The following is a 21,725-nucleotide window of genomic DNA, read 5'->3' on the forward strand; positions in this document are numbered from 1 at the left end:
CTCTCTCCATTTGTCACAGTCCTATAGGACCCAGTAATGCAAGTCCTGCTGGCCAGCAGAACCAGGAAATAAAGGGGATCACCTGGGCAGCAGCTGTGAAAAGCCAACCTACCAGATGCATGTAAAAGTTCCCCCCTGGGAGATACTGGTACTCCGGAGTGTGGCAGAGAGAGAGCGCCAATGTGGTGCTTATCCTCCTAGGTCTCTAAAATGTATTACAGTACACTCTTAGATATGTGTTCAATTAGAAGCCTGCTCCTCAGGCCATAATTATGAAGATATGGTAAGAGTCCTTTTATACAGTAACACTGGGATCCTCAGATTGTTGCTTCTTGCTCTATCCTGGGTGTGGTAGCTGGGTAAGAACTCTTTCTCCATTAGTTACAGTTCTTGGGACCTATACTCACTGGTCACCAGATCCACGTGATCTAGAGTTGTCCCCTGGGGACAGCTGCAAAACTTGGGGTGCCTGATGGGGATACAAGCTCCTTTCCAGGAGAAACTTATGGCCTGGAGCAAGGTAGAGGGATCCAGAGTCTTCTAAAAAGAAGCTCAGGCATTAGTTTCTTCTTGCCTAGAATAATCAGTTTCACAGGAGCATCTAAAATCTAAACGGTCTAGGTAAGTGTTTCTCAACATTGGCACTATTGATATTTTGGGTCAGATAGATTTTTTGTGTTACCTTGTGCATTATGGGAGGTATAGCAACTCCCCAAGTTGTAACAATAAAAAATGCCTGCAGACGTTGTCAAATGTCTCCTGTAAGTGGGACAAAATCACCCCCAGTTAAGAACAATTGGTATAGAGGAATGGTAGTGTTGTAAAGAATATGGTTTTGCAGAATTATATATGAATCAAGACTCTTTTTGCTTACTGGCTGCATGACCTTGAGCAAATCACTTCATTTTTCTGAACCTCACTTTCCTCATCTGTAAATGGGGACAATGAGGCCCTGTTTAGGGTTGTTGTAGGGATTAAATGAGATCATGTACACAAAACACTCAGTAAATAGTAGCAATAGTAGTATGTTGATATTATTAACCATTATTAATTAACAAAGATTACAAGTTCCCAGAAAATGGTGAATGAAGAAAGGAGGTTTCTTAAGGATAGACTCAGAACTTATTTTTTTTTTTTTAGTTGCCTGTCCTGTCATAACAGAGTTAAGATTTTCCCATTTACTAGTAGACCTCACTAGCAAGTCTTTCTCTTCAAGACTCTGTAGCCAGATCTGGAAAGGCTAACTACTGAGCTCTATACTATGTAATCTGCATAATATATTTGGGGTAAGCGTCTCTTAGATTTCTATATGTAGGCACATAGCTTAACTCCACCCCCTCTCTAGAAGTCAAGTTCTCAAGGAGACGAGAAGAGTCTTACCATAGAATTACACCAGAGACATCGGAAGTCTTGAAGTCTTTGGTAACTGCCACAGTTCTCATGACATACTGCACACTGAGAACTGACAGATATATTTCCTTCTACCCACTGATGAGGCATAGTCTTCTGAAAGGTAAATAAAAAGATAAGAGATAGAAGTTAGAGATATAAAAGAGAGAAAGGGCCAGATGGAGTAACTATGCTATCCCATGAGGGACATTAAGTGACCCCAGCAAGGTTCTTCATGGTCTTTCCCTCCCCACTCCAATGCTAGCAAATGATGACAGCTGGATGTGGGGGCTTTCATTCTTCTAGATTGGCTGGATTGTAAGCCTAAGGAGGAAGTCTACTTGGGTTGTATGTAACGAGATGTCTTCGTTCCCCTGTGTGTCTTGGCTAAAGGGGAGATGGGAAAGAGTGGCTGTAAGAGAAGATGGCTGGTACTTACTACTTCATCTGCAGGCATGAGGAGGTCATCAGTGATAGACAAAGTATTCCATTTACAGTCTTTGATTGCTCTCAAAGCACATAATTTGTGAGACTTCACTTTGCACACTATGATAAAAGGAGGAGAAAAGATGGATGTGAATCTGGTGACAATGAAGATTCTAAAGCCCTTCCTTAATCTCTCTGAAAGTTAGAACCTAGGTGAATCTAAATAGTTCTGACCAACCTCCAAAGGCCTGATTCTCATATGATCTAGTTCCTTTTTATTCTTACGGACTGAATTTTCTACTTATCTGATTTGAATGGAAATTGATGACAAGAATGAGGTGATTTCTGTTTTTCCAATTCTTGTGACCATGTTGTCCAATCTTGTCAGATCCAACCCTCCATTTTAGTTCATGAGAATTCCCCCCTTTGCCAGCTTCTTTCCATCTCTTTTCTTTAGTCTGTTAAGTGTCAGAATTAACCTTACATTAGAGTCAGTGACTTAGTGTGAGTCAGTGACACTAAAGCCGCATGAACTCCTTTACCCCTATCTCTACCCACTGGACTCCATTTCCTAAAGTAATCAGAAAAGGTACCTTCGCAGATTATAACATTTCTAGATAAGGCAGGAATGCTCTCCCGACAGACATTGCAGTGCTGGGTCCGGTGGCTGTGGCTGGAGTACCAATAGTGCATTCCAACAAGGAAAGGGTTGTTTTCTGCTGCAGGTATCTAAAATAAGTCAAAGAGAAGAGAGAATAGAGTTAAGGAAGACATGTTAGGGAAGGCCAGAAAATCTGCTCCTAAGGCTGAAAGGGCCACGTAGGTGTCAGAGCATGTGAAGAGGAAAACCAAATATTGGAGCCAATACCTAACAAATCTCCCACCTCCAATTTTTTCCCTCAGTAGTTTTGGAAAGGGAAAAAGAATAGGGGGGTAGATCCTGCAATTGGAGCTGGATACAGGAACAATGATATCTAAACCACTGTATTGGTTTAGTCTAAGCAAAATTAGTTCTGTTAGTCTTGGCTGTGGTTCTCTTTGAGTAGTCAGGAAAAGGAGGTAGTTACCTGGAAATACAGTGATAATCCAAGTCATCTTGCCAAGCAAGAAAAGGAGATGGCAGGGCTCTGTGACTCTGGGGTAAGGAATGCTTTACCTCCTGGAGACATACATTCTCCTTCCTGGCCTTGCTGCTGCCACGTAATCAGAGCACTGCATTACCTGGACAATAGTTTCATCTCAGGGGTTTCTTACCCAAGATTTTTTTTTCTGAATGCCACGCTCTGACTACCTATAGCAGTTTCCTGTTTAATCAATTTAATTCATTCAAAATTCATTAAACAAATATTTACTGAGTAACTACTATGTGCTTAGCACCTTTCAAGGCATTGGAGCTATAAGAACAAGACAAAGACCCTGCCCTCATGAAATTATATTCTGTTTGGGGTCCTCTCTCATGGTATTAAACTTGACATTTGCTGTTAACCAGTCTATAAATGCTGCATTTGTTTATCACAGCCTGACTCTCATGACTATGGGGAAGGCAGAGGGTATATCAGCAACTAGTTTGGGGGTTAAAAGGAGAAAGGAAGTGGTGGGCACCAAACACTCTCATTTGTTCTGGGTGTGCATTCCATGGGACTCTTCCACTTTTCTCATTCTCTGAATGTCTGATTTGTTCCTTTTCTGCACTCCTGTTGAGTGTAGACATAGGTGTACACATTTAGCTTTTTATTCTTGACAATAAGTAATGGACTATATTTATATAATATAATGGGTTGGTGTGTAAAGGCATAACAAGACTGTAAAAAGAGATATATACTCTCCCTTATCCCAGCTTATAGAGGTCCATTAGAGACACACACAGAGAGAGAATGAGAGAGAGAGAGAGAGAGAGAGAGTGAGAGAGAGCTATTGAGGGTTCTAGCACATTAAATATTCAGCCTTGATCAGTTTACAGGAATTAACCATCTAAACCATAGCCTACACATGGCACTCTATGATCCCTCCTTACCCCTTCTGGTATGCTGGATATGTGCTAAGCTGTTGTTGAATTGACCAGGAAGCTTCTGGAAGGAAAAGCTACTTTGATGAGCTAAAGGCTTACCTGGCCTGGGATCACTTTGTGATCGCAATGTTTCTTGCATGCTTAGATCCTGACAAGGCTCTAAGAAGATCAGAGTAGATGGCTAAGAGTCCTGAGGAAGTGACATAGTCTTGGCTTTGGAAGTCTGAGCTCCCAGCACCTTTCTACTTCCCACGAAATTATAACTCTACCAGTATGTTTCTTCCTTCCAATATCTTTCCCTTCTCCAATAATTACTAAAAGCCAAATTTGTGTCATCTATGAAGCTGGACACTGGAGACACAGAGATAAATGATCTAAACTTCTTGCCTCCAGGGAGCTCATAGTCTAGTAGAGCAAACAACTTCCTAAACAGATCATTTCATTACAGAGTGACAAGTGAGCTCTCCTAGAATGTGCAAGGCTTAGTCCATTTAAGAATTATTAAGTAAAATGTCACCAGAATTTGAAGATTTGGAAAATTATTACCCTATGTTTATTGCAAACCATAAGAAACTGTGCTCTGGAGAGAACACAAAGAGTGTGGTCGGACAAACTTTTGCTGGAGGGATTAGATGTGTGACACATGGGGGCGCCTGGGTGGCGCAGTCGGTTAAGCGTCCGACTTCAGCCAGGTCACGATCTTGCGGTCTGTGAGTTCGAGCCCCGCATCGGGCTCTGGGCTGATGGCTCAGGGCCTGGAGCTTGTTTCAGATTTTGTGTCTCCCTCTCTCTCTGCCTCTCCCCCGTTCATGCTCTGTCTCTCTCTGTCCCAAAAATAAATAAACGTTGAAAAAAAAAAAAGATGTGTGACACATGGATCCAATAAACTATCTCAGCAGAAACATTGCCAGCTTGGACTGAAGGATCAGATATGGGACCAAATGAAGAAAATCTGTCAGACTTTGGGGATTCTACAGGCATAAAATAGGCTGATAGAGTTACTTGGCTGTGAATATGTGTTATTCTTCAAGAAAATGTAAAAAAGACTCCACGTGGGCTCAGAGGTAAGCAGGGATGTTGAGAGTGGCTCAGAGGCCAGAGGTGCTGCCCCTACCACCATAGATCCAGAGAGGGCTGGCCTGGAAGTAGGCCACTGTCCTCTGGACCCAGAGAGTTGGGCCACTTCCTTGGTTAGAGAGGGTGGCTGCCACCCCTGTGGGATTGAGAGAATGGGGCCAGGGGAAAGAATATCAAGTCACCAGAGAATTATTCTGAGGCCTGGAAACCTAACGGAATTTGCTCTGCTGGGTTGTCAGTTTGCTCTAGACCAGCAACCCTTTTATTTCTTCCATTTCCTCTTTTTCAGAATGGGAATGTCTATTCTATGCCTGTCTTAACATTGTATTTTGGAGAGAAATAACTTGTTTTCTAGGTTTTACATGTCCACAAATAGGAAATTTTCCCCAATTGGGCCATAGCAAAAGTCTCATTCATACATGATTTAGATTATGTAGAAAGTAAGGTTTAGAGTTAAGAGTTAATGCTGGAATGGGTTAAGACTTTGGGGGATGCCAGGAGGGGGTGGATGTATTTTGAATATAGGAAGGATATAAGTTTTGGGGGGATGAGGGCAGAGGACAGGCTCTTATGGTTGAATTGTATTTCCCCCAAAATATGTCAAGTCCTATTTCTCAGTGCCTGTGAATACGACCTTATTTGGAAATAGGGTCTTTGCAGATATAGTTAATTTAAAGAGGTCATACTGGATTCGACCACACATAGCCCTAATCCAATGACTGGTGTCCTTAAAAGAAGAGGAAAATTTGGACACAACCACGCACATAGAAAAGAGTACCACGTGAAGATACAGGGCATGTAGACTCAGAGGGTAAAACCATGTGATGATGGAAGCAGAGATTGGAGTAATATGTTTAACAATCCAAGGAATGTCTGCAATAACCAGAAGCTAAAAAGAGACAAAGAAGGATCATCCCCTAGAGACTTCAGAGAGAGCATGGTTCTGCTGACACCTTGGTTTTGGATTTCTAGACTCCAGAACTGTGAGAGAATAAGTTTCTGTTGTTTTAATTCACCCAGTTTATGGTGATTTGTTATGGCAGTCCTAAGAAACTAATATAGTATATCATTACAGGCTTCTCCAGTAATTGACGCAGATTAAAAATACATTTTGAAGACAGATGAAAAACTGGCATGTATACAAATAACTGATCTCTGGATGCTAAGGAGGACAGTTTAACTTAAGGCTTTCAGTGCATGGGTGTTGGATTTTGTGCTTGATTTTTTTATCCCCTCTAAAATATTTAGGTGAATTACATTTGTGCAGAGACCATCACTCCAATCATATTCTTTGCTCTTTTAGGGCAGCTAAGGCTATTTCCTCCACCTACTGAATCTCTCTCAGCATAATCCAGAACCCAGATAGGCACAGTAATTATTTTTCTATAAAGAAGTTCTTGTTAGTCCAGGCTTTTTGTAAACTCTACAGCACTATCCAAATAACATTACTTATCTGAAAAGTGCTTAATAATCTCAAATGAAATATCTCATAAAACACAAAATCTTCTAAAGATGTATTTTCTTAAAGGAATCTTGTTTGGGATGGCTTATGTGATGAAAGGCTATGTTTAGATATAACGGAATCTGTGATTTGTGCTGTAACTTGAACTCAATTGCTTTGTTATTTCAAAGATTAGTAACTACAAAATGTTAGGGCTTCCAGGTTAGCCATTGGTAGCATAACCATATCATCCAAATCAGGACACTTTAACAGTAAAAGGGAATGCTATTAATAATTATGCTGAGATAATAAGTGTAAACTGTGTTCATCCTGAGTATGCATGAGCTAGACAATCATTTAGTCAACTTGAATCTATTTGTTGATCTACACAGTCTAGTTGTCTGGCTTAGTGCCACTAAGGTGTCTATCAAACTACCCCATAATCACAAGTGGTGGGGACTAGGAGAGAGAATGAAGATAATTAATTAGCCAGAATTTAAGATGTCCTTCCAAGGGCATGGATTAAGAGTTAGGAGATCTGAAATCTCAATTCTTCAACAGTAAACTGTGACTTTAGGCAAGACAACTGAACTCCTCCGAAGTTCAGTTTTCTCATCTGCTTAATTAAATCTTAGAATCATAAGGTTCTGAAATTGAAATGAATGTTAGAATTCATCTAGTCTACCTATCAGAAAAAAGACTAATTTTTGCTTTAAACTGAATTTTAAAAATTGAGGTGTATTTGACAATTAAAAATTATATATTTTAATTTAATTTGATGATCTGATACAAACACACACACACACCCAAAGTCAAACTAATTAACATATCTATCACCTCAGATAGTTACCACTTTCTTTCCTTCTATGTTTCTGTGTGTGTTGGGAACACTTAAGATCTTCCCTCTTAGCAAATTTTAGTATACAATGAATGATTGTTACTTAAACACATTGTTGTACATTAGATCTCCAGAACTTATTCTTCCTGCATAACTGAAACTTTGTACCCCTTAACCAACATCTCATTTCTCTTTCTCCTAGCACTTGATAACTACCATTTACTCTCTGCTTCTCTAAATTTGACTATTTTAGATTCCACATATAAGTGAAGTCATGCAGTATTTGTCTTTCTGTGTCTGGCTTTTTAAATTTAATATAATGTCCTCTAGGTTCATCCATGTTGTTGCAACTGGAAGAATTTCCTTGTGTTTAAAGGCTGAACAATATTCCATTATGTATGTGTGTGCGTGTGTGTGTGTGTGTGTGTATATATATATATATATATATATATCACATTTTCTTTGTCCATTCATCCATTGAGGGGCATTTAGGTTGTTTTCATATCTTGGTTATTGTAAATGATGCTGAAATAAACATGGGAGTGTTGATATCTCTTTGAGATCTGGATTTCATTTCCATTGGATATATATGCAAAAGTGAGAATGGTGGAACATAAAATAGTTCTATTTTAAAAACAGATGAGCATAAGGTAAGGGAAGCAAAAATAATTTAAAAACAGGGAGGAGGGAGGAGGGGCCAAGATGGCTGAGTAACATGGAAGTTCTCTGCTTCTTTTGTCCCTGAAATTCAGCTAGATCAGCATCAAACCATTTTTGCACACCTAGAAAATTTGTCTGAGGATCAACACAACAATCTGCATAACTTGAGCCACAGAACTCGGCAGTTACATGGCATGGAGAGGTTAACCGGGAGAGAGAGAAGCCATGGAGGGTAGGGAGCAGTATTTGTGAAGACAGGACACAGAAAGTGGGGAGAGTACAGGAAAAGCACTCCCCCCAAAAGTGGCTGGAGAGAAAAACAAAGAGTGGAAGCACTACAATTGCCTGAACAAGAAAGGGAGAAAGGAGAGGGTTTCAATATCATGTAAACAGGGCAGAGAAGCTTTGGAAATTCTGCAGCCCAATACCTGGCAGTGCTCTGGTGGAAAGGGCAAATCCCCAGGAGCTGGCAGTGAGGTCTGAGAGGTCTGCAGGTCACACAAGGAGAAGTGGTTCCCCTGCTACCCTGCTAGGAAGGCATTTGGTAGGCCTCCTCACAGGCATAGGTCCCAGTGGACCCCAGAGAACACAATTGCTGGTACTGGAACAAAGATGGCAGGGTATGCTGAAACCTTATGTGGGTTGTGTGCTGTGATTTACCATAATCCCTGAAACGCTGCAGCTATGAGATTGCACGAACTTATTCTGGGGCAAGCCAGCATCCAGTCACAACCTCTGAACCTCTGCCACAGCATGGTTACGTGAACATTCCCAGGGGGCAAACCAGCATCTGGCCACTGCTTGGAGAGGCCCTCCCCCAAAGGGTATGAGTGGATCCAAGCCGCAGTGCCCTCAGAAGTGAGGGGTTTAGAAACACAACCCCATCTGAGATAAAATTAGGGAGGGGGGTGCCACTTGGAAGGCTGACATCTTGGACTCAGGCAGTGTAGAAGCAGGGAGTGGAAGGAAGCTGGAGACAAAGGAGGGGTGTGTAATGGCCAGTTGGTGAGAGCACAGAATTCTGAAGGTAGAAGGTAGAGCCTGGGAAGCTGGGTGATGCCATTTTTACTTCTCCTATGCATGAATGCATGCGTGTGCACAGACACACACACACACAGATGCATGCGTGCCACACCAATCCACCCCATTAAGCTAAGCAGTGCCACCTAGTGGAAAATGGAGCCATTACACCAAGCCCTGTCCAACTGCACCAACCAAGCCCCAGAGGACAACCACAAGTCTCTCTGCCTGATTAGTGTACAGACTATAAAGTGCTTCATATATGACTTCTAGGGAAAACGGGATGTAATTTTATTCAAATTTCATTCTGTATACTGGTCCATCTATTTGAGGGTTTTTTTTGTTGGTTTTGTATTTTCTTTTCCTTTTTTTCTTTTCTTTTTTCATGAATATGGAAAGATAAAAATTTTTTAGTTTATGTTTCTATACAAAAATTTGTTTTAATTTTTTACTTTATTTTTTTGGAATTTTATCTCTATTTTATCTATATTAATTCATTTCATTCTATTTAATTGTATACATTTCCTTAATTTTTAAACATTTTCTTTCTTTTTTTCTTTTTCTATTCTTTTCTTTTCCTTTTTCTCTATTCTAGCAAGCTTCTTTCAACAACCAGAACAAAACATACCTAGGATCTAGCTTCCATTATTTGACTTTTTTTGTGTTCTTTTTAATCTTTTTAATTTTCTTTTTTAAAATTTTATTCATTCTTTTTCTTCATCCAAAATGATGAAAAGAAGGAATTCACCCCAAAAGACAGAACAGGAAGAAATGACAGCCAGGGACTTAACCAAAAGAGATATATAAGCAAGATGTCTGAACTAAAATTTAGAATCACGAAATTAAGAATACAAGCTGGGGTTGAAAAAAGCATAGAATCCCTTTCTGCAGAGATAAAAGAAGGAAAATCTACTCAGGACAAAATTAAAAATGCTATAACTGAGATGCAGTCTTGAACGAATGCAGCAAGGATGAGTGAGGCAGAGCAATGAATCAGCAATATAGAAGACAAACTTATGAAGAATAATGAAACAGAAAAAAAAAGAGGGAGACTAAGGCAAAAGAGCACGATTTAAGAATCAGAGAACTCAGCGACTCATTAAAAAGGAATAACATCCAAATCATAGGAGTCCCAGAAGATGAAGAGAGAGAACAAGGGTCAGAAGGTTTATGCAAGCAAATTATAGTGGAAACTTTCCTAACCTGGGGAAAGACACAGACATGAAAGTCCAAGAAGTGTAGAGAACTCCCATTAGATTCAACAAAAAATGACAATCACCAAGGCATATCATACTCAAATTCACAAAATACACAGACAAGGAAAGAATTATGAAAACAGCAAGGTAAAAAAAGTCCTTAACCTATAAGGGAAGACAGATCAGGTCCAGAGCAGACCTGTCCACAGAAACTTGGCAGGCCAGAAAGGAGTGGCAGAATATATTCAGCATGCTGAATCAGAAAAATATGCAGCCAAGAATTCTTTATCCAGCAAGGCTGTCATTCAAAATAGGAGAGATAAAGAGTTTCCCAGAGAAACAAAAACTACAGGAGTTCATGGCCACTAAACCAGCTTTGCAAGAAATTTTAAGGGGGACTCTCTGAGGGGAGAAAAGATGAAACAAAACAAAAAAGACCAAAAGCAACAAAGACTAGAAAGGCCCAGAGAACATCACCAGAAACTCCAATTCCACAGGAAATACAGTGGTAATAAATACATATCTTTCAGTACTCACTCTAAATGTCAATGGACTAAAGACTCCAATCTTATCCATAGAATGGATAAGAAAGAAAGATCCATCTATTGGCTGTTTACAAGAGACCCGTTTTAGATCTAAAGACACCTTTAGATCAAAGTAAGGCGATGGAGAACCATCTATCATGCTAATGGTCATGAAAAGAAACCCAGAGTAACCATACTTATAGCTGACAATCTGTATTTCAAAATAAAGACCATAACAAGAGATGAAGAAGGGCATTATATCATAATTAAGGTGTCTATCCACCAAGATCTAACAATTATAAACATTTATGCCCCAACGTGTGTCACCCAAATATATCAAACAATTAATCACGAATGTAAAGAGACTCACTGACAAAAATACCATAATAGTAGGGGACTTCCACATCCCATTTATAGCAATGGACAGATCACCTAAGCAGAAAATCAACAAGGAAACAATGGCTTTGAATAACACACTGGACCAGATGGACTTAACAGATATGTTCAGAACATTTCATCCTAAAGCACCAGAATACACATTCTTCTTGAGTATATATGGAACTTTCTCCAGAATAGATCACATACTGGAACACAAGTCACGTCTCAAAAAGTACAAAAAATTGAGATAATACCATGCATATTTTCACACCACAACACTATGAAACTCGAAATCAACCACAAGAAAAAATTTAGAAAGACAATAAATACTTGGAGATGAAAGAATATCCTACTAAAGAATGAATGGGTTAACCAAGAAGTTAAAGAGAAAATTAAAAACTAATGGAAACCAATGAAAATGATAACACCACAGCCCAAAACCTCTGGGATGAGCAAAGGCGGTCATAAGAGGGAAGTATATAGCAATTCAGGCCTTCCTAAAAAAGGAAAAAAGGTCTCAGATACACAACCTAACCTTACATCTTAAAGAGCCAGAAAAAGAGGGGCGCCTGGGTAGCTCGGTTGGTTGAGCATCCAACTTCAGCTCAGGTCATGATCTCACAGTCAGTGGGTTCGAGCCCTGCATCAGAGCCTAGAGCCTGCTTTGGAATCTGTCTCCCTCTCTCTCTGCTCCTCGCCCACTCATGCTCTGTCTGTCTGTCTCTCTCAAGAATGAATAAATGTTAAAAAAAAAAAAGAGTTATAGAAAGAACATCAAATAAAACCCCAAACCAGAAGAAGATGGGAAATAAAGATTAGAGCAGAAATCAATGCTATGGAAACCAGAGCCAAACCCAAACCCAAAACAAAACAACAAAAACAACAAACAAAACAAAACCCATCCAAAACAAATCAAAAAACAACAAACAAAAAAACCGTAGAACAGATCAATGAAACCAGGAGCTGGTTCTTTGAAAGAATTAACAAAATTGATAAACCCCTAGCCAGTTCGATCAAAAAGAAAAAGGAAAGGACCCAAATAAATAAAATCAAGAATGAAAGAGGAGAGATCACAACCAACACCACAGAAATACAAATAATGATAAGAGCATATTCTGAGCAATTATATGCCAATGAATTGGGCAATCTGGAAGAAATTGACAAATTCCTAGAAACATATAAACTACCAAAACTGAAACAGGAAGAAATAGAAAATTTGAACAGAACGATAATCAATAAAGAAACTGGATTAATAATCAAAAATCTCCCAAAAAACAAGACTTCAGTGCTGGATGGCTTTCAGGGTAATTCTATCAAATATTTAAAGAATAGTTAACATCTGTTCTTTTGAAGTTGTTCCAAAAAATAGAAATGAAAGGAAAACTTCCAAAGTCATTTTTTGAGGCCAGCACTACCTTGATTCCAGAATCAGACAAAGACCTCACTTAAAGACAAAGTACAGACCAAATTCCCTGATAAACATGGATGCAAAAATTCTCAACAAGATACTAGCCAACTGCATCCAACAATACATTAAAAGAATTATTCATCACGATCTCTTGGGATTTATACCTGGCACGCAGGGCTGGTTCAATCAATGTGATATATCACATTAATAAAAGAAAGGACAAGAACCACATGATCCTCTCAACAGACACAGGGGAAGCATTTGACAAAATACAGCATTCTTTCTTGATAAAAACCCTCAAAAAGTATGGATAGAAGGATCATACCTCAAGATCATAAAAGCCATATACCAAAAACCCACCACTAATATCATCTTCATTGGGGAAAAACAAAAATTTCCCCCTAAGGTGAGGAACATGACAGGGATATCCATTCTCACCACTGTTATTCAACATAGTATTGGAAATTCTAGCCTCAGTAATCAGACAACACAAAGAAATAAAAGGCATCTAAATCACCAAGAAGGAAATCAAACCTTCACTCTTCACAGATGACATAATACTGTGTATGGAAAACCCAAAAGATTCCAACAAAAAACTGCTAGAACTGATCCATGAATTCAGCAAAGTCTCAGGATATAAAATAAATGTACAGAAATCTGTTGCATTCCTATACACCAATAATGAAACAGCAGAAAAGGAAATCAAGGAATCTATCCCATCTACAATTGCACCAAAAACCATAGAATACCTAGGAATAAACCTAACCAAAGAGGTGAAAAACCTATACACTGAAAACTATAGAAAGGTTATGAAAGAAATTGAAGAAGGCACAAAAAAAATGGAAAAATATTCCACGCTTATGAATTGGAAGAACAAATATTGTTAAAATGTTGACACTACCCAAAGGAATCTACATATTCAAGGCAATCCTTATGAAAATAACATCAGCATTCTTCACAGAGCTAGAACAAACAATCCTAAAATTTGTGTGGAACCAGAAAAGACCCTGAATAACCAAAAAAAAAAAAAAAAATCCTGGAAAAGAAAACCAAAGCTGGAGGAATCACAATTCCAGACTTCAAGATGTACTACAAAGCTGTAATCATCAAGACAGTATGGTACTGACACAAAAACAGACATCTTGAGCAAAGGAACAGAATAGAGAACCCAGAAATGGACCCACAAACATATGGCCTTTCACAAAGGAGGAAAGAATATTCAATGGAATAAAGACAGTCTCTTCAGCAAATGGTGTTGGGAGAACTGGACAGAGACATGCAGAATATTGAACCTGGACCACTTACTTATACGCAAAAATAAACTCAAAATGGATGAAAGACCTCAATGTAAGACAGGAAGCCATCAGAATCCTAGAGGAGAAAGCAGGCAAAAACCTCTTTGATCTTGTCTGCAGCAACTTCTTACTCAACATGTCTCCACAAGCAAGGGAAACAAAAGCAAAAATGAATTATTGGGACCTCATCAAGATAAAATCTGCACGGCAAAGAACAATCAGCAAAACTAAAAGGCAACTGACAGAATGGGAGAAGATATTTGCAAATGACATATCAGATAAAGAGCTAGTATCCAAAATCTATAAAGAACTTATCAAACTCAACACCCAAAAAACAAATAATCCAGTGAAGGAATGTGCAAAAGACATGAATAGATACTTTTCTAAAGAAGACATCCAGATGGCTAAGAGACACATAAAAAATTGCTCAACATCACTTATCATCAGAGAAATATAAATCAAAACCACAATGAGATACCACTTCACAACAGTCAGAGTGGATAATATTAACAACTCAAGCAGTGACAGATACTGGAGAGGATGCAGAGAAAGAGGAACGCTTTCGCATTGCTTGTGGGAATTGCTGGTGCCGCCACTCTGGAAAACAGTATGGAGGTTCCTCAAAAAATAAAAAATAGAACTACCGTATGGCCAGCAATTGCACTACTAGGTATTTATCCAAAGGATAGAGGTGTGCTGTTTCAAAGGGGCATATGCGTCCCAATGTTTATAGCAGTGCTTTCAACAATAGCCAAAGTATGGAAAAAGCCCAATGTCTATCGACAGATGAATGGATAAAGAAGATGTGGTATATATGTACAATGGAGTATTACTTGGCAATCAAAAAAGAATAAAATCTTGCCATTTGCAACAATGTGGATGGAACTAAAGTGTATTATGCTAAGTGAAATTAGTCACATGAAAGACAAATATATGACTTCACTCATATGTATAATTTAAGATACAAAATATATGAACATAAGGGAAGGGAAGCAAAAGTAATATAAAAATAGGGAGAGGGACAAAACATAAGAGACTCTTAAATATAAACAACAATCTGAGGGTTGCTGGAGGCATTTTCGGTGGGGGGATGGGCTAAATGGGCAAGGAGCATTAAGGAGGACACTGAATGTTATATACAGGGGATGAATCACTGGATTCTACCCTTGAAATCATTATTGCACTATATGCTAACTGACTTGGATGTAAATTAAAATAAAAAAATAAACAAATAAACAAGCAAGCAAACAAACAACTTGGGGAAAATTTTTTTTGAAGAATATCCATACTGTTTTCCATAGTCAGTGCACCAATTTACATTCTCACCAACAGTGAACAAGGGTTCCCTTTTCTCCCTATCCTCACCAGAATTTGTTATCTCTTGTCTTTTTGATAATAGGCATTCTAACTGGGTTGAGATAATATATCATTGTGTTTTTTATTTTAAATTCCAGTATAGTTAACATATAGTATTATAGTAGTCTTAGGTGTACAATATAGTGATTTAAAAATTCCATACATCACCTGGTGCTCATCATGACAAGTGTAATCATTTTTTTTTAAGTTTATTTTATTTATTTTTGAGAGAGAGAGAGAAGAATGAGCAGGGAAGGGAGAGAGAGAGAGAGAGAGAGAGAAAGAGAGAGAGAGAGACAGGGAGAAGGGAAATCCCAAGCAGGCTCCACACTAAAAGCATGGATCCCGATGTGGAGCTCAATCTCATGAACCGTAAGATCATGACCTGAGCCAAAATCAAGGGTAGGACGCTTAACCAGCTGAGCCACCCAGGCGCCCCATGACAAGTGCAATCCTTAATCCTCATCATAGGGAATAATGGGTAAAATAGGTAAAATATCATTGTACTTTTGATTTGCATTTTCCTAATGATCAGTTATGTTGAGCAACTTTTCATGTACTTGTTAGCCATTTTTACATCTTCTTTGGAAAAATGTCTATACAGTACCTTTCCACATTTTAAAATCAGAGTTTGTTTTTTTCGGTATTGAGTTGTAGGTGTTACTTATATATTTTGGATATTAACCCCTTATCAGATATATGGTTTGGCAATATTTTCTCTCATTCCCTAGGTTACCTTTTCACTGTTGACTGTTTTCTTTGCTGTGCAGAAGCTTTTTAGTTTGATGTAATCCCACTTATTTATTTTTGCTTATTTGCTTGTGTTTTTGGTGTCATATCTAAGAAATTATTGCCCCAAACAATGTCCAGAAATTTTTCTCTGTTTTTGTCTAGTAGTTTTATACTTTCAGGTCTCATGTTTAAGTCTTTAATTCAGTTTCAGTTGATTTTTGTATATGGTGTAAGAGTCCAAATTCACTTTTAAGCTTACAGATATCCAATTTTCCCAGCGCCATTGATTGGAGAGACTATCCTCCTATTTGGTGTTCTTGGCACACTTACCAAAGATCAAATGGGAGTAGAAGCATGGATTTATTTATGTGCTATTTTGTTCATTGACATATATGCCTTTTTTATGCCAGTACAGTACTGTTTTTATTTTTATTTAATTTTTTGTTATTTCTTTTGTGAGAGAGAGAGAGGCAGGCAGACACAGACATGAGCGAGGATGGGTATGGGGGCAGAGGGAGAGGGAGACACAGAATCCAAAGCAGGCTCCCGGCTCCAAGCTGTCAGCACAGAGCCCGATGCGGGGCTCAAACCCACAAACTGTGAGATCATGACCTGGGCCGAAGTCGGACGCCCAACTGACTGAACCACCCAGGCGTCCCTACAGTACTGTTTTTAGTACTATAACTTTGTAATATATTTGGATACAGGGAATGTGATGTCTCTAGCTTTTTTCTTATTGCTCTAGATCACTTTAGCTATTTAGGATCTTTTGCGGTTCCATATGAATTTTAGAATTGTTTTTTTTTTCTATTTCTGTAAGGAATCACACTGGTATTTTGATCAGGATTACATTGAAACTGTAGATGGCTTTGATAATATTAATTTGATAATATTAACTGTTATAATCCATGAACATGGGAGATCTATCAATTTATCTATGTCTTATTTAATTTCCTTCATTAATGTTTCATAATATTTATTGTACAAGTATTTCACCTCTTTGGTTAAGCTTATTCCCACGTATTTTATTCTTGTTGTTGCTATTGTGAATGGGTTTTTTTCTTAATTTCTCTTACAAATGGTTCGTTGTTTATGTATAAAAACCCAATTGGTTGTTGTATGTTGATTTTACATCCTACAACTTTACAGAATTCTGTTAGTAGTTCTAACAATTTTGCTGAGGCTTCAAGTGTCCATATATAGATGAATGGATAAAGATGTGTATGTATACACACACAATGGAATATTTTTCATCCATAAAAAAGAATGAAATGTTGCCATTTGCAACAACACGGATGGAGCTAGACAGTATAATACTAAGCCAAATAAGTCAGTCAGAGAAAGATAAGTACCTTATGATTTCACTCATATGTGGAATTTAAGAAACAAAACATGGGCAAGGAAAAAAGAGAAACAAACCAAGAAACAGACTCTTAATTATAGAGAACAAACTCATGGTTACTATTGGGGAGGCAGGTGGGGATGGGTTAAGGAGTGCACTTGTCATGATAAGCACCAGATGATGCATGTAATTGTTGAATCACTACACTCTACACCTAAAACTAATATAACACCGTATTTTGGCTACACTGCAATTAAAATTTAAAAAATAAAAAAAAATTTGTTGAGGCTTTAGGGTTTTCTATGTATATGATTATGTCATCTGCAGAGAAAATTTTACTTTTTTTCTTTCTAATTTGGATGCTTTTTATTTCTTTTTCTTGCCTAATTACTTTGGCTAGGATTTCCAGTATTATGTTGAAAATAAGTGGTGAGAGTAGGAATCTTTACCTTGTACCAGCTTTTAGAAAGCAAACTTTCAGTTTTTGCCATTGATTATGATGTTAGCTATGGACTTTTCATATGGCCTTTATTGTCTTAAGGTAAGACCCTTATGTTCCTATTTTGTTAAAAGTTTTGATGATTGGTTATTGTTGAACATTATGAAATACTTTTTCTGAATCTATTGAGATGATCATGTTTTTCCTTTCACTTTGTTAATGTGTTGTATCAGAATGATCAATTTATCTATGTTGAACCACTCTTGCATTTCTGGGGTAAATACTTCTTGGTTATATGATCTTTTTAATGTACTACTGAATTGAGTTTGCTAGTATTTTAGTAGGGATTTTTGCATTCATGTTTGTCAGGAATACTGGCCTGTGCTTTTCCTTTCTTGTAGTATCTTTGCCTGGTTTTGTCTGATTTGGTATCTAAACTTTGGAAGAATTTAGAGAGGACTGATATTAATTTTCTTTGAATGCTTGGTAGAATTCACCCATGGTATCAGTAAAGCCATCAGGTCCTGGACCTTTCTTTCTTGGAAGACTGGTGATTACTGATTCAGTCTCCTTATTTGTTACTGGTCTATTCATGTTTTATATTTCTTCCTGATTTATTTTTAATAGTTTGTATGTTTCTAGGAATTTATCTGTTTATTTTAGGATATCTAATTTGTCATAGTAGTTTCTTGTGATCCTTTTTATTTTGGAGGTATCTATTGTAGTGTCTATTCTTTCATTTCTGAGTTTTTTTGACCCTTTTTTTCTTAAATTCTGTTCACCCTTTCAAAAAGATCACCACTTTGTTTTGTTAACTTTTATAATTTTTGTTCATTTGATTTAGTTCTTCTCTAATCTTTATTATTTCTTCACTGCTTCTAAATTTGGGCTTAGTTTGTTGTTTTTCTAGTTCCTTGAGGTGTAAAGTTAGGTTGTTTATTTGAGGTCCTTTTTTTCTAATGGAGGCATTTACTATAAACTTCCCTCTTACACATGCTTTTGTTACACGCCTAAGTTTTGGTATAGTTTATCGTCATTTTTGTTTTTCTAAATATATTTCAAAATTCCCTTTGGATTTCCTCTTTGACCCAATTGTTCAAAAGTATTTAGGGGCACCCGGCTAGTTCAGTTAGAAGAGCATGCAACTCTTGATTTTGGGGTTGTGAGTTTGAGCCCCACAATGGGTGTAGAGATCACTTAAGTGAATAAATAAAAACTTGCCCAAAAAAGTGTACTAGGAGGAGTTAAGATTGTGGAGGCCTAGGGGGACCCTAAGATTGTCTTGTCCCTTGCATATAGCTAGATAAATATCAAATCATTTTGAACACTGAAGAAATCAATCTGAGGGCTAAGAGAGCAAAACTGCACAACTAGAGATAGAAAAAATGGCCACATCATGAAAGGAGAAAGAATACAACAGGCTTTCATAACAATCACACACACACAAAACCAGTGACCCAGACAAAATGACAAGATGGAGAAATTCACCCCAAAAGAAAGAACCGGAAAAAGCCATGACCAGGGATTTAATCATTATAGATAAAAAAAATATGGCTGAACTAGATTTAAAACAATAATCATAAGGATACTAGCTGTATGTGAGAAAAGCACAAAAGACACTAGAGGTTCCCTTATTGCAGAGATAAAAGAACTAAAAAACTAGTCAGGCAAAAATTTAAAAATGCCATGACAATGAGATGGATGGAGCAGAGGAGTGAATCAGTGATATACAAAATAAACTTATGGAAAATAATAAAGCTGACAAAAAGAGGGAAAGAAAAGTATTGGATCACAAATATAGAATCAGGGAACTCAGCCACTACTTAAAGCATAATAACATTTGTATCATAGGAGTCCCAGAAGAATAAGAAAGAAAAGGGAACAGAAGGTTCATTTGAGCAAAGTAAAGCTGAAAACTTCCCAATCTGGGGACAGAAAAAGACATTGAAATCTAAGAAGCACAGAGAACTCCCATTAAATTTGACAAAAGCCCTCCATCACCAAAACACATCATAGTCAAATTCACAAAATACACAGACAAGGAGAGAACCCTGAACGCAACAAGGGTAAAAAAGTCCTTAACCCACAAGGGAAGACAGGTCAGGTTCACAGTAGATCTGCTCCAGAAGCTTGGCAAGCCAGAAGGGAGTGGTGTGATATATTCAACATGATGAATGGGAAAAATATGCAGCCACTAATACTTTATCCAGTAAGGCTGTAATTAAGAATAGAAGAAGAGATAAAGAATTTCCCAAACAAAAACTAAAGGAATTCAGGACTACTAAACCAGCACTTTAAGAAATATTAAAGTGGACACTTTGGGGTGAAAATACCAAAACCAACAAAGACTAGAAAGGAACAGAGAGCACTACCAGAAACACAAACTTTACAGGTAACACAATGGCACTAAACTGTTATCTTTCACTAATCACTCTGAATGCAAATAGATTAATTCTCCAATCAAAAGACATAGGTTATCAGAATGGATGAAAAAACAAGACTCATCTATATCCTTCCACAAGAGACTCATTTTAGACCTAAAGACATCTGCAGGTGGAAGGTAAGGAAATAAAGAATCATCTATCATGCTAATGGACACCAAAAGAAAGCTGGAGTAGTCATACTTATATCAGAAAAATTACATTTTAAATGGAAGAGACAAAGAAGGGCATTATATCATAATTAACGGGTCTATCCATCTAGAAGATTTAACAATTTTAAGTATTTATGCCCCTAACATGAAGCACCCAAATATATAAATCAATTAATAACAAACATAAACTCACTTACAATAATACAATAATAGCAGGGGACTTTAACACCTCACTTACAGCGGTGGACAGATAGTTTAAGCAGAAAATCAACAAGGAGGGGCACCTGGGTGGCTCAGTCAATTAAGCATCCAACTTTGGCTCAGGTCATGATCTCACAGTTTGTGAGTTCAACTCCCACGTTAGGCTCTGTGCTGAGAGATCAGAGCCTGGAGCCTATTTCATATACTGTGTCTCCCTCTCTCCCTTCCCCTCCCCCACTCATGCTCGCTCACTTACTCTCTCTCTCTCTCTTAAAAATAAATAAACATTGAAACTTGGCAGGCCATAATGGAGTGGCAGGAAATAGTCAATGTGCTGAATAGGAAAAAAAATATGCAGCCAAGAATCCTTTATCCAGCAAGGCTGTCATTCAAAATAGAAGGAGAGATAAAGGCTTCCCCAGACAAAAAAAGCTGAAGTTCGTGACCACTAAACCAGTCCTGGAGACTATGAGTGGAACACTACAAAGACTAGAAATGACCAGAAACATCACCATAAGCATGAAACCTACAGATAACACAATGACATTAATCCATATCTTTCAATAATAACTCTGAATGTAAATGGACTCAATGCTCTGATCAAAAGACATAGGGTATCAGAATGGATAAAAAAAAAAATGAGATCCATCTATATGCTGTCTACAAGAGACCCATTTTAGACCTGAGGACACCTTCAGATTGAAAGTGAGGGGATGGAGAACTATCTTTCATGCTACTGGAAGTCAAAATAAAGCTGGAGTAGCCATACTTATATCAGACAAACTATATTTTAAACTAAAGGCTGTAATAAGAGCTGAAGAAGAGCATTATATAATAATTATGGGGTGTATACATTAAGAAGAGCTACAATTGTAAATGTTTATGCCCCCAATTTGGCACACCCGAATACATAAATCAATTAATCATAAACATAAGCAATCTTATTGAGAGGAATACTGTAATTGCAGGGGACATTAATACTCCACTTACAACAATGGACAGATCATCTAGGCAAAAATTCAATAAAGACACAATGGCCTTGAATGATAAACCGAACCAGATGGACTTGACAGATATACTCAGAACTTTTCATCCAAAAGCAGCAGAATACACATTCTTTTGAGTGTACATGGAACATTCCCCATGATAGACCACATATTTGGTCACAAAACAGCCCTCCATAAATATAAAAGAACTGAGATCATGCCATGCATATTTTCTGATCACAACAATATGAAACTTGAAATCAACCACAAGAAAAAATTTGGAAAGCATCCAAATGCATGGGTGTTAAAGAACATCCTACTAAATAATGAACTGGGTCAACCAGGCAACTAAAGAAGAAATTTAAAAATATATGGAAACAAATGAAAATGAAGACATGACAGTTCAAATCCTTTGG

At 37.7% G+C, this 21,725-nt stretch overlaps 1 protein-coding gene across 1 annotated transcript in view; it reads right to left on the minus strand.

The window, feature by feature from the left end:
• DGKK (diacylglycerol kinase kappa) overlaps positions 1 to 21,725 on the minus strand; it is a 165,735-nt gene that overhangs the window by 70,197 nt on the left and 73,813 nt on the right. Inside the window, exons 5-7 of the mRNA XM_045471786.1 lie at positions 2,409 to 2,544; positions 1,829 to 1,935; positions 1,381 to 1,503 (exon numbers count right to left, since the gene is read on the minus strand). Coding sequence (XP_045327742.1) covers positions 1,381 to 1,503; positions 1,829 to 1,935; positions 2,409 to 2,544 — 366 coding nt within the window. The remainder of the gene's footprint in view (positions 1 to 1,380; positions 1,504 to 1,828; positions 1,936 to 2,408; positions 2,545 to 21,725) is intronic.

Source organism: Leopardus geoffroyi, chromosome X (genome assembly GCF_018350155.1).
Source record: "Leopardus geoffroyi isolate Oge1 chromosome X, O.geoffroyi_Oge1_pat1.0, whole genome shotgun sequence".
Classification (NCBI taxonomy): domain Eukaryota; kingdom Metazoa; phylum Chordata; class Mammalia; order Carnivora; family Felidae; genus Leopardus; species Leopardus geoffroyi.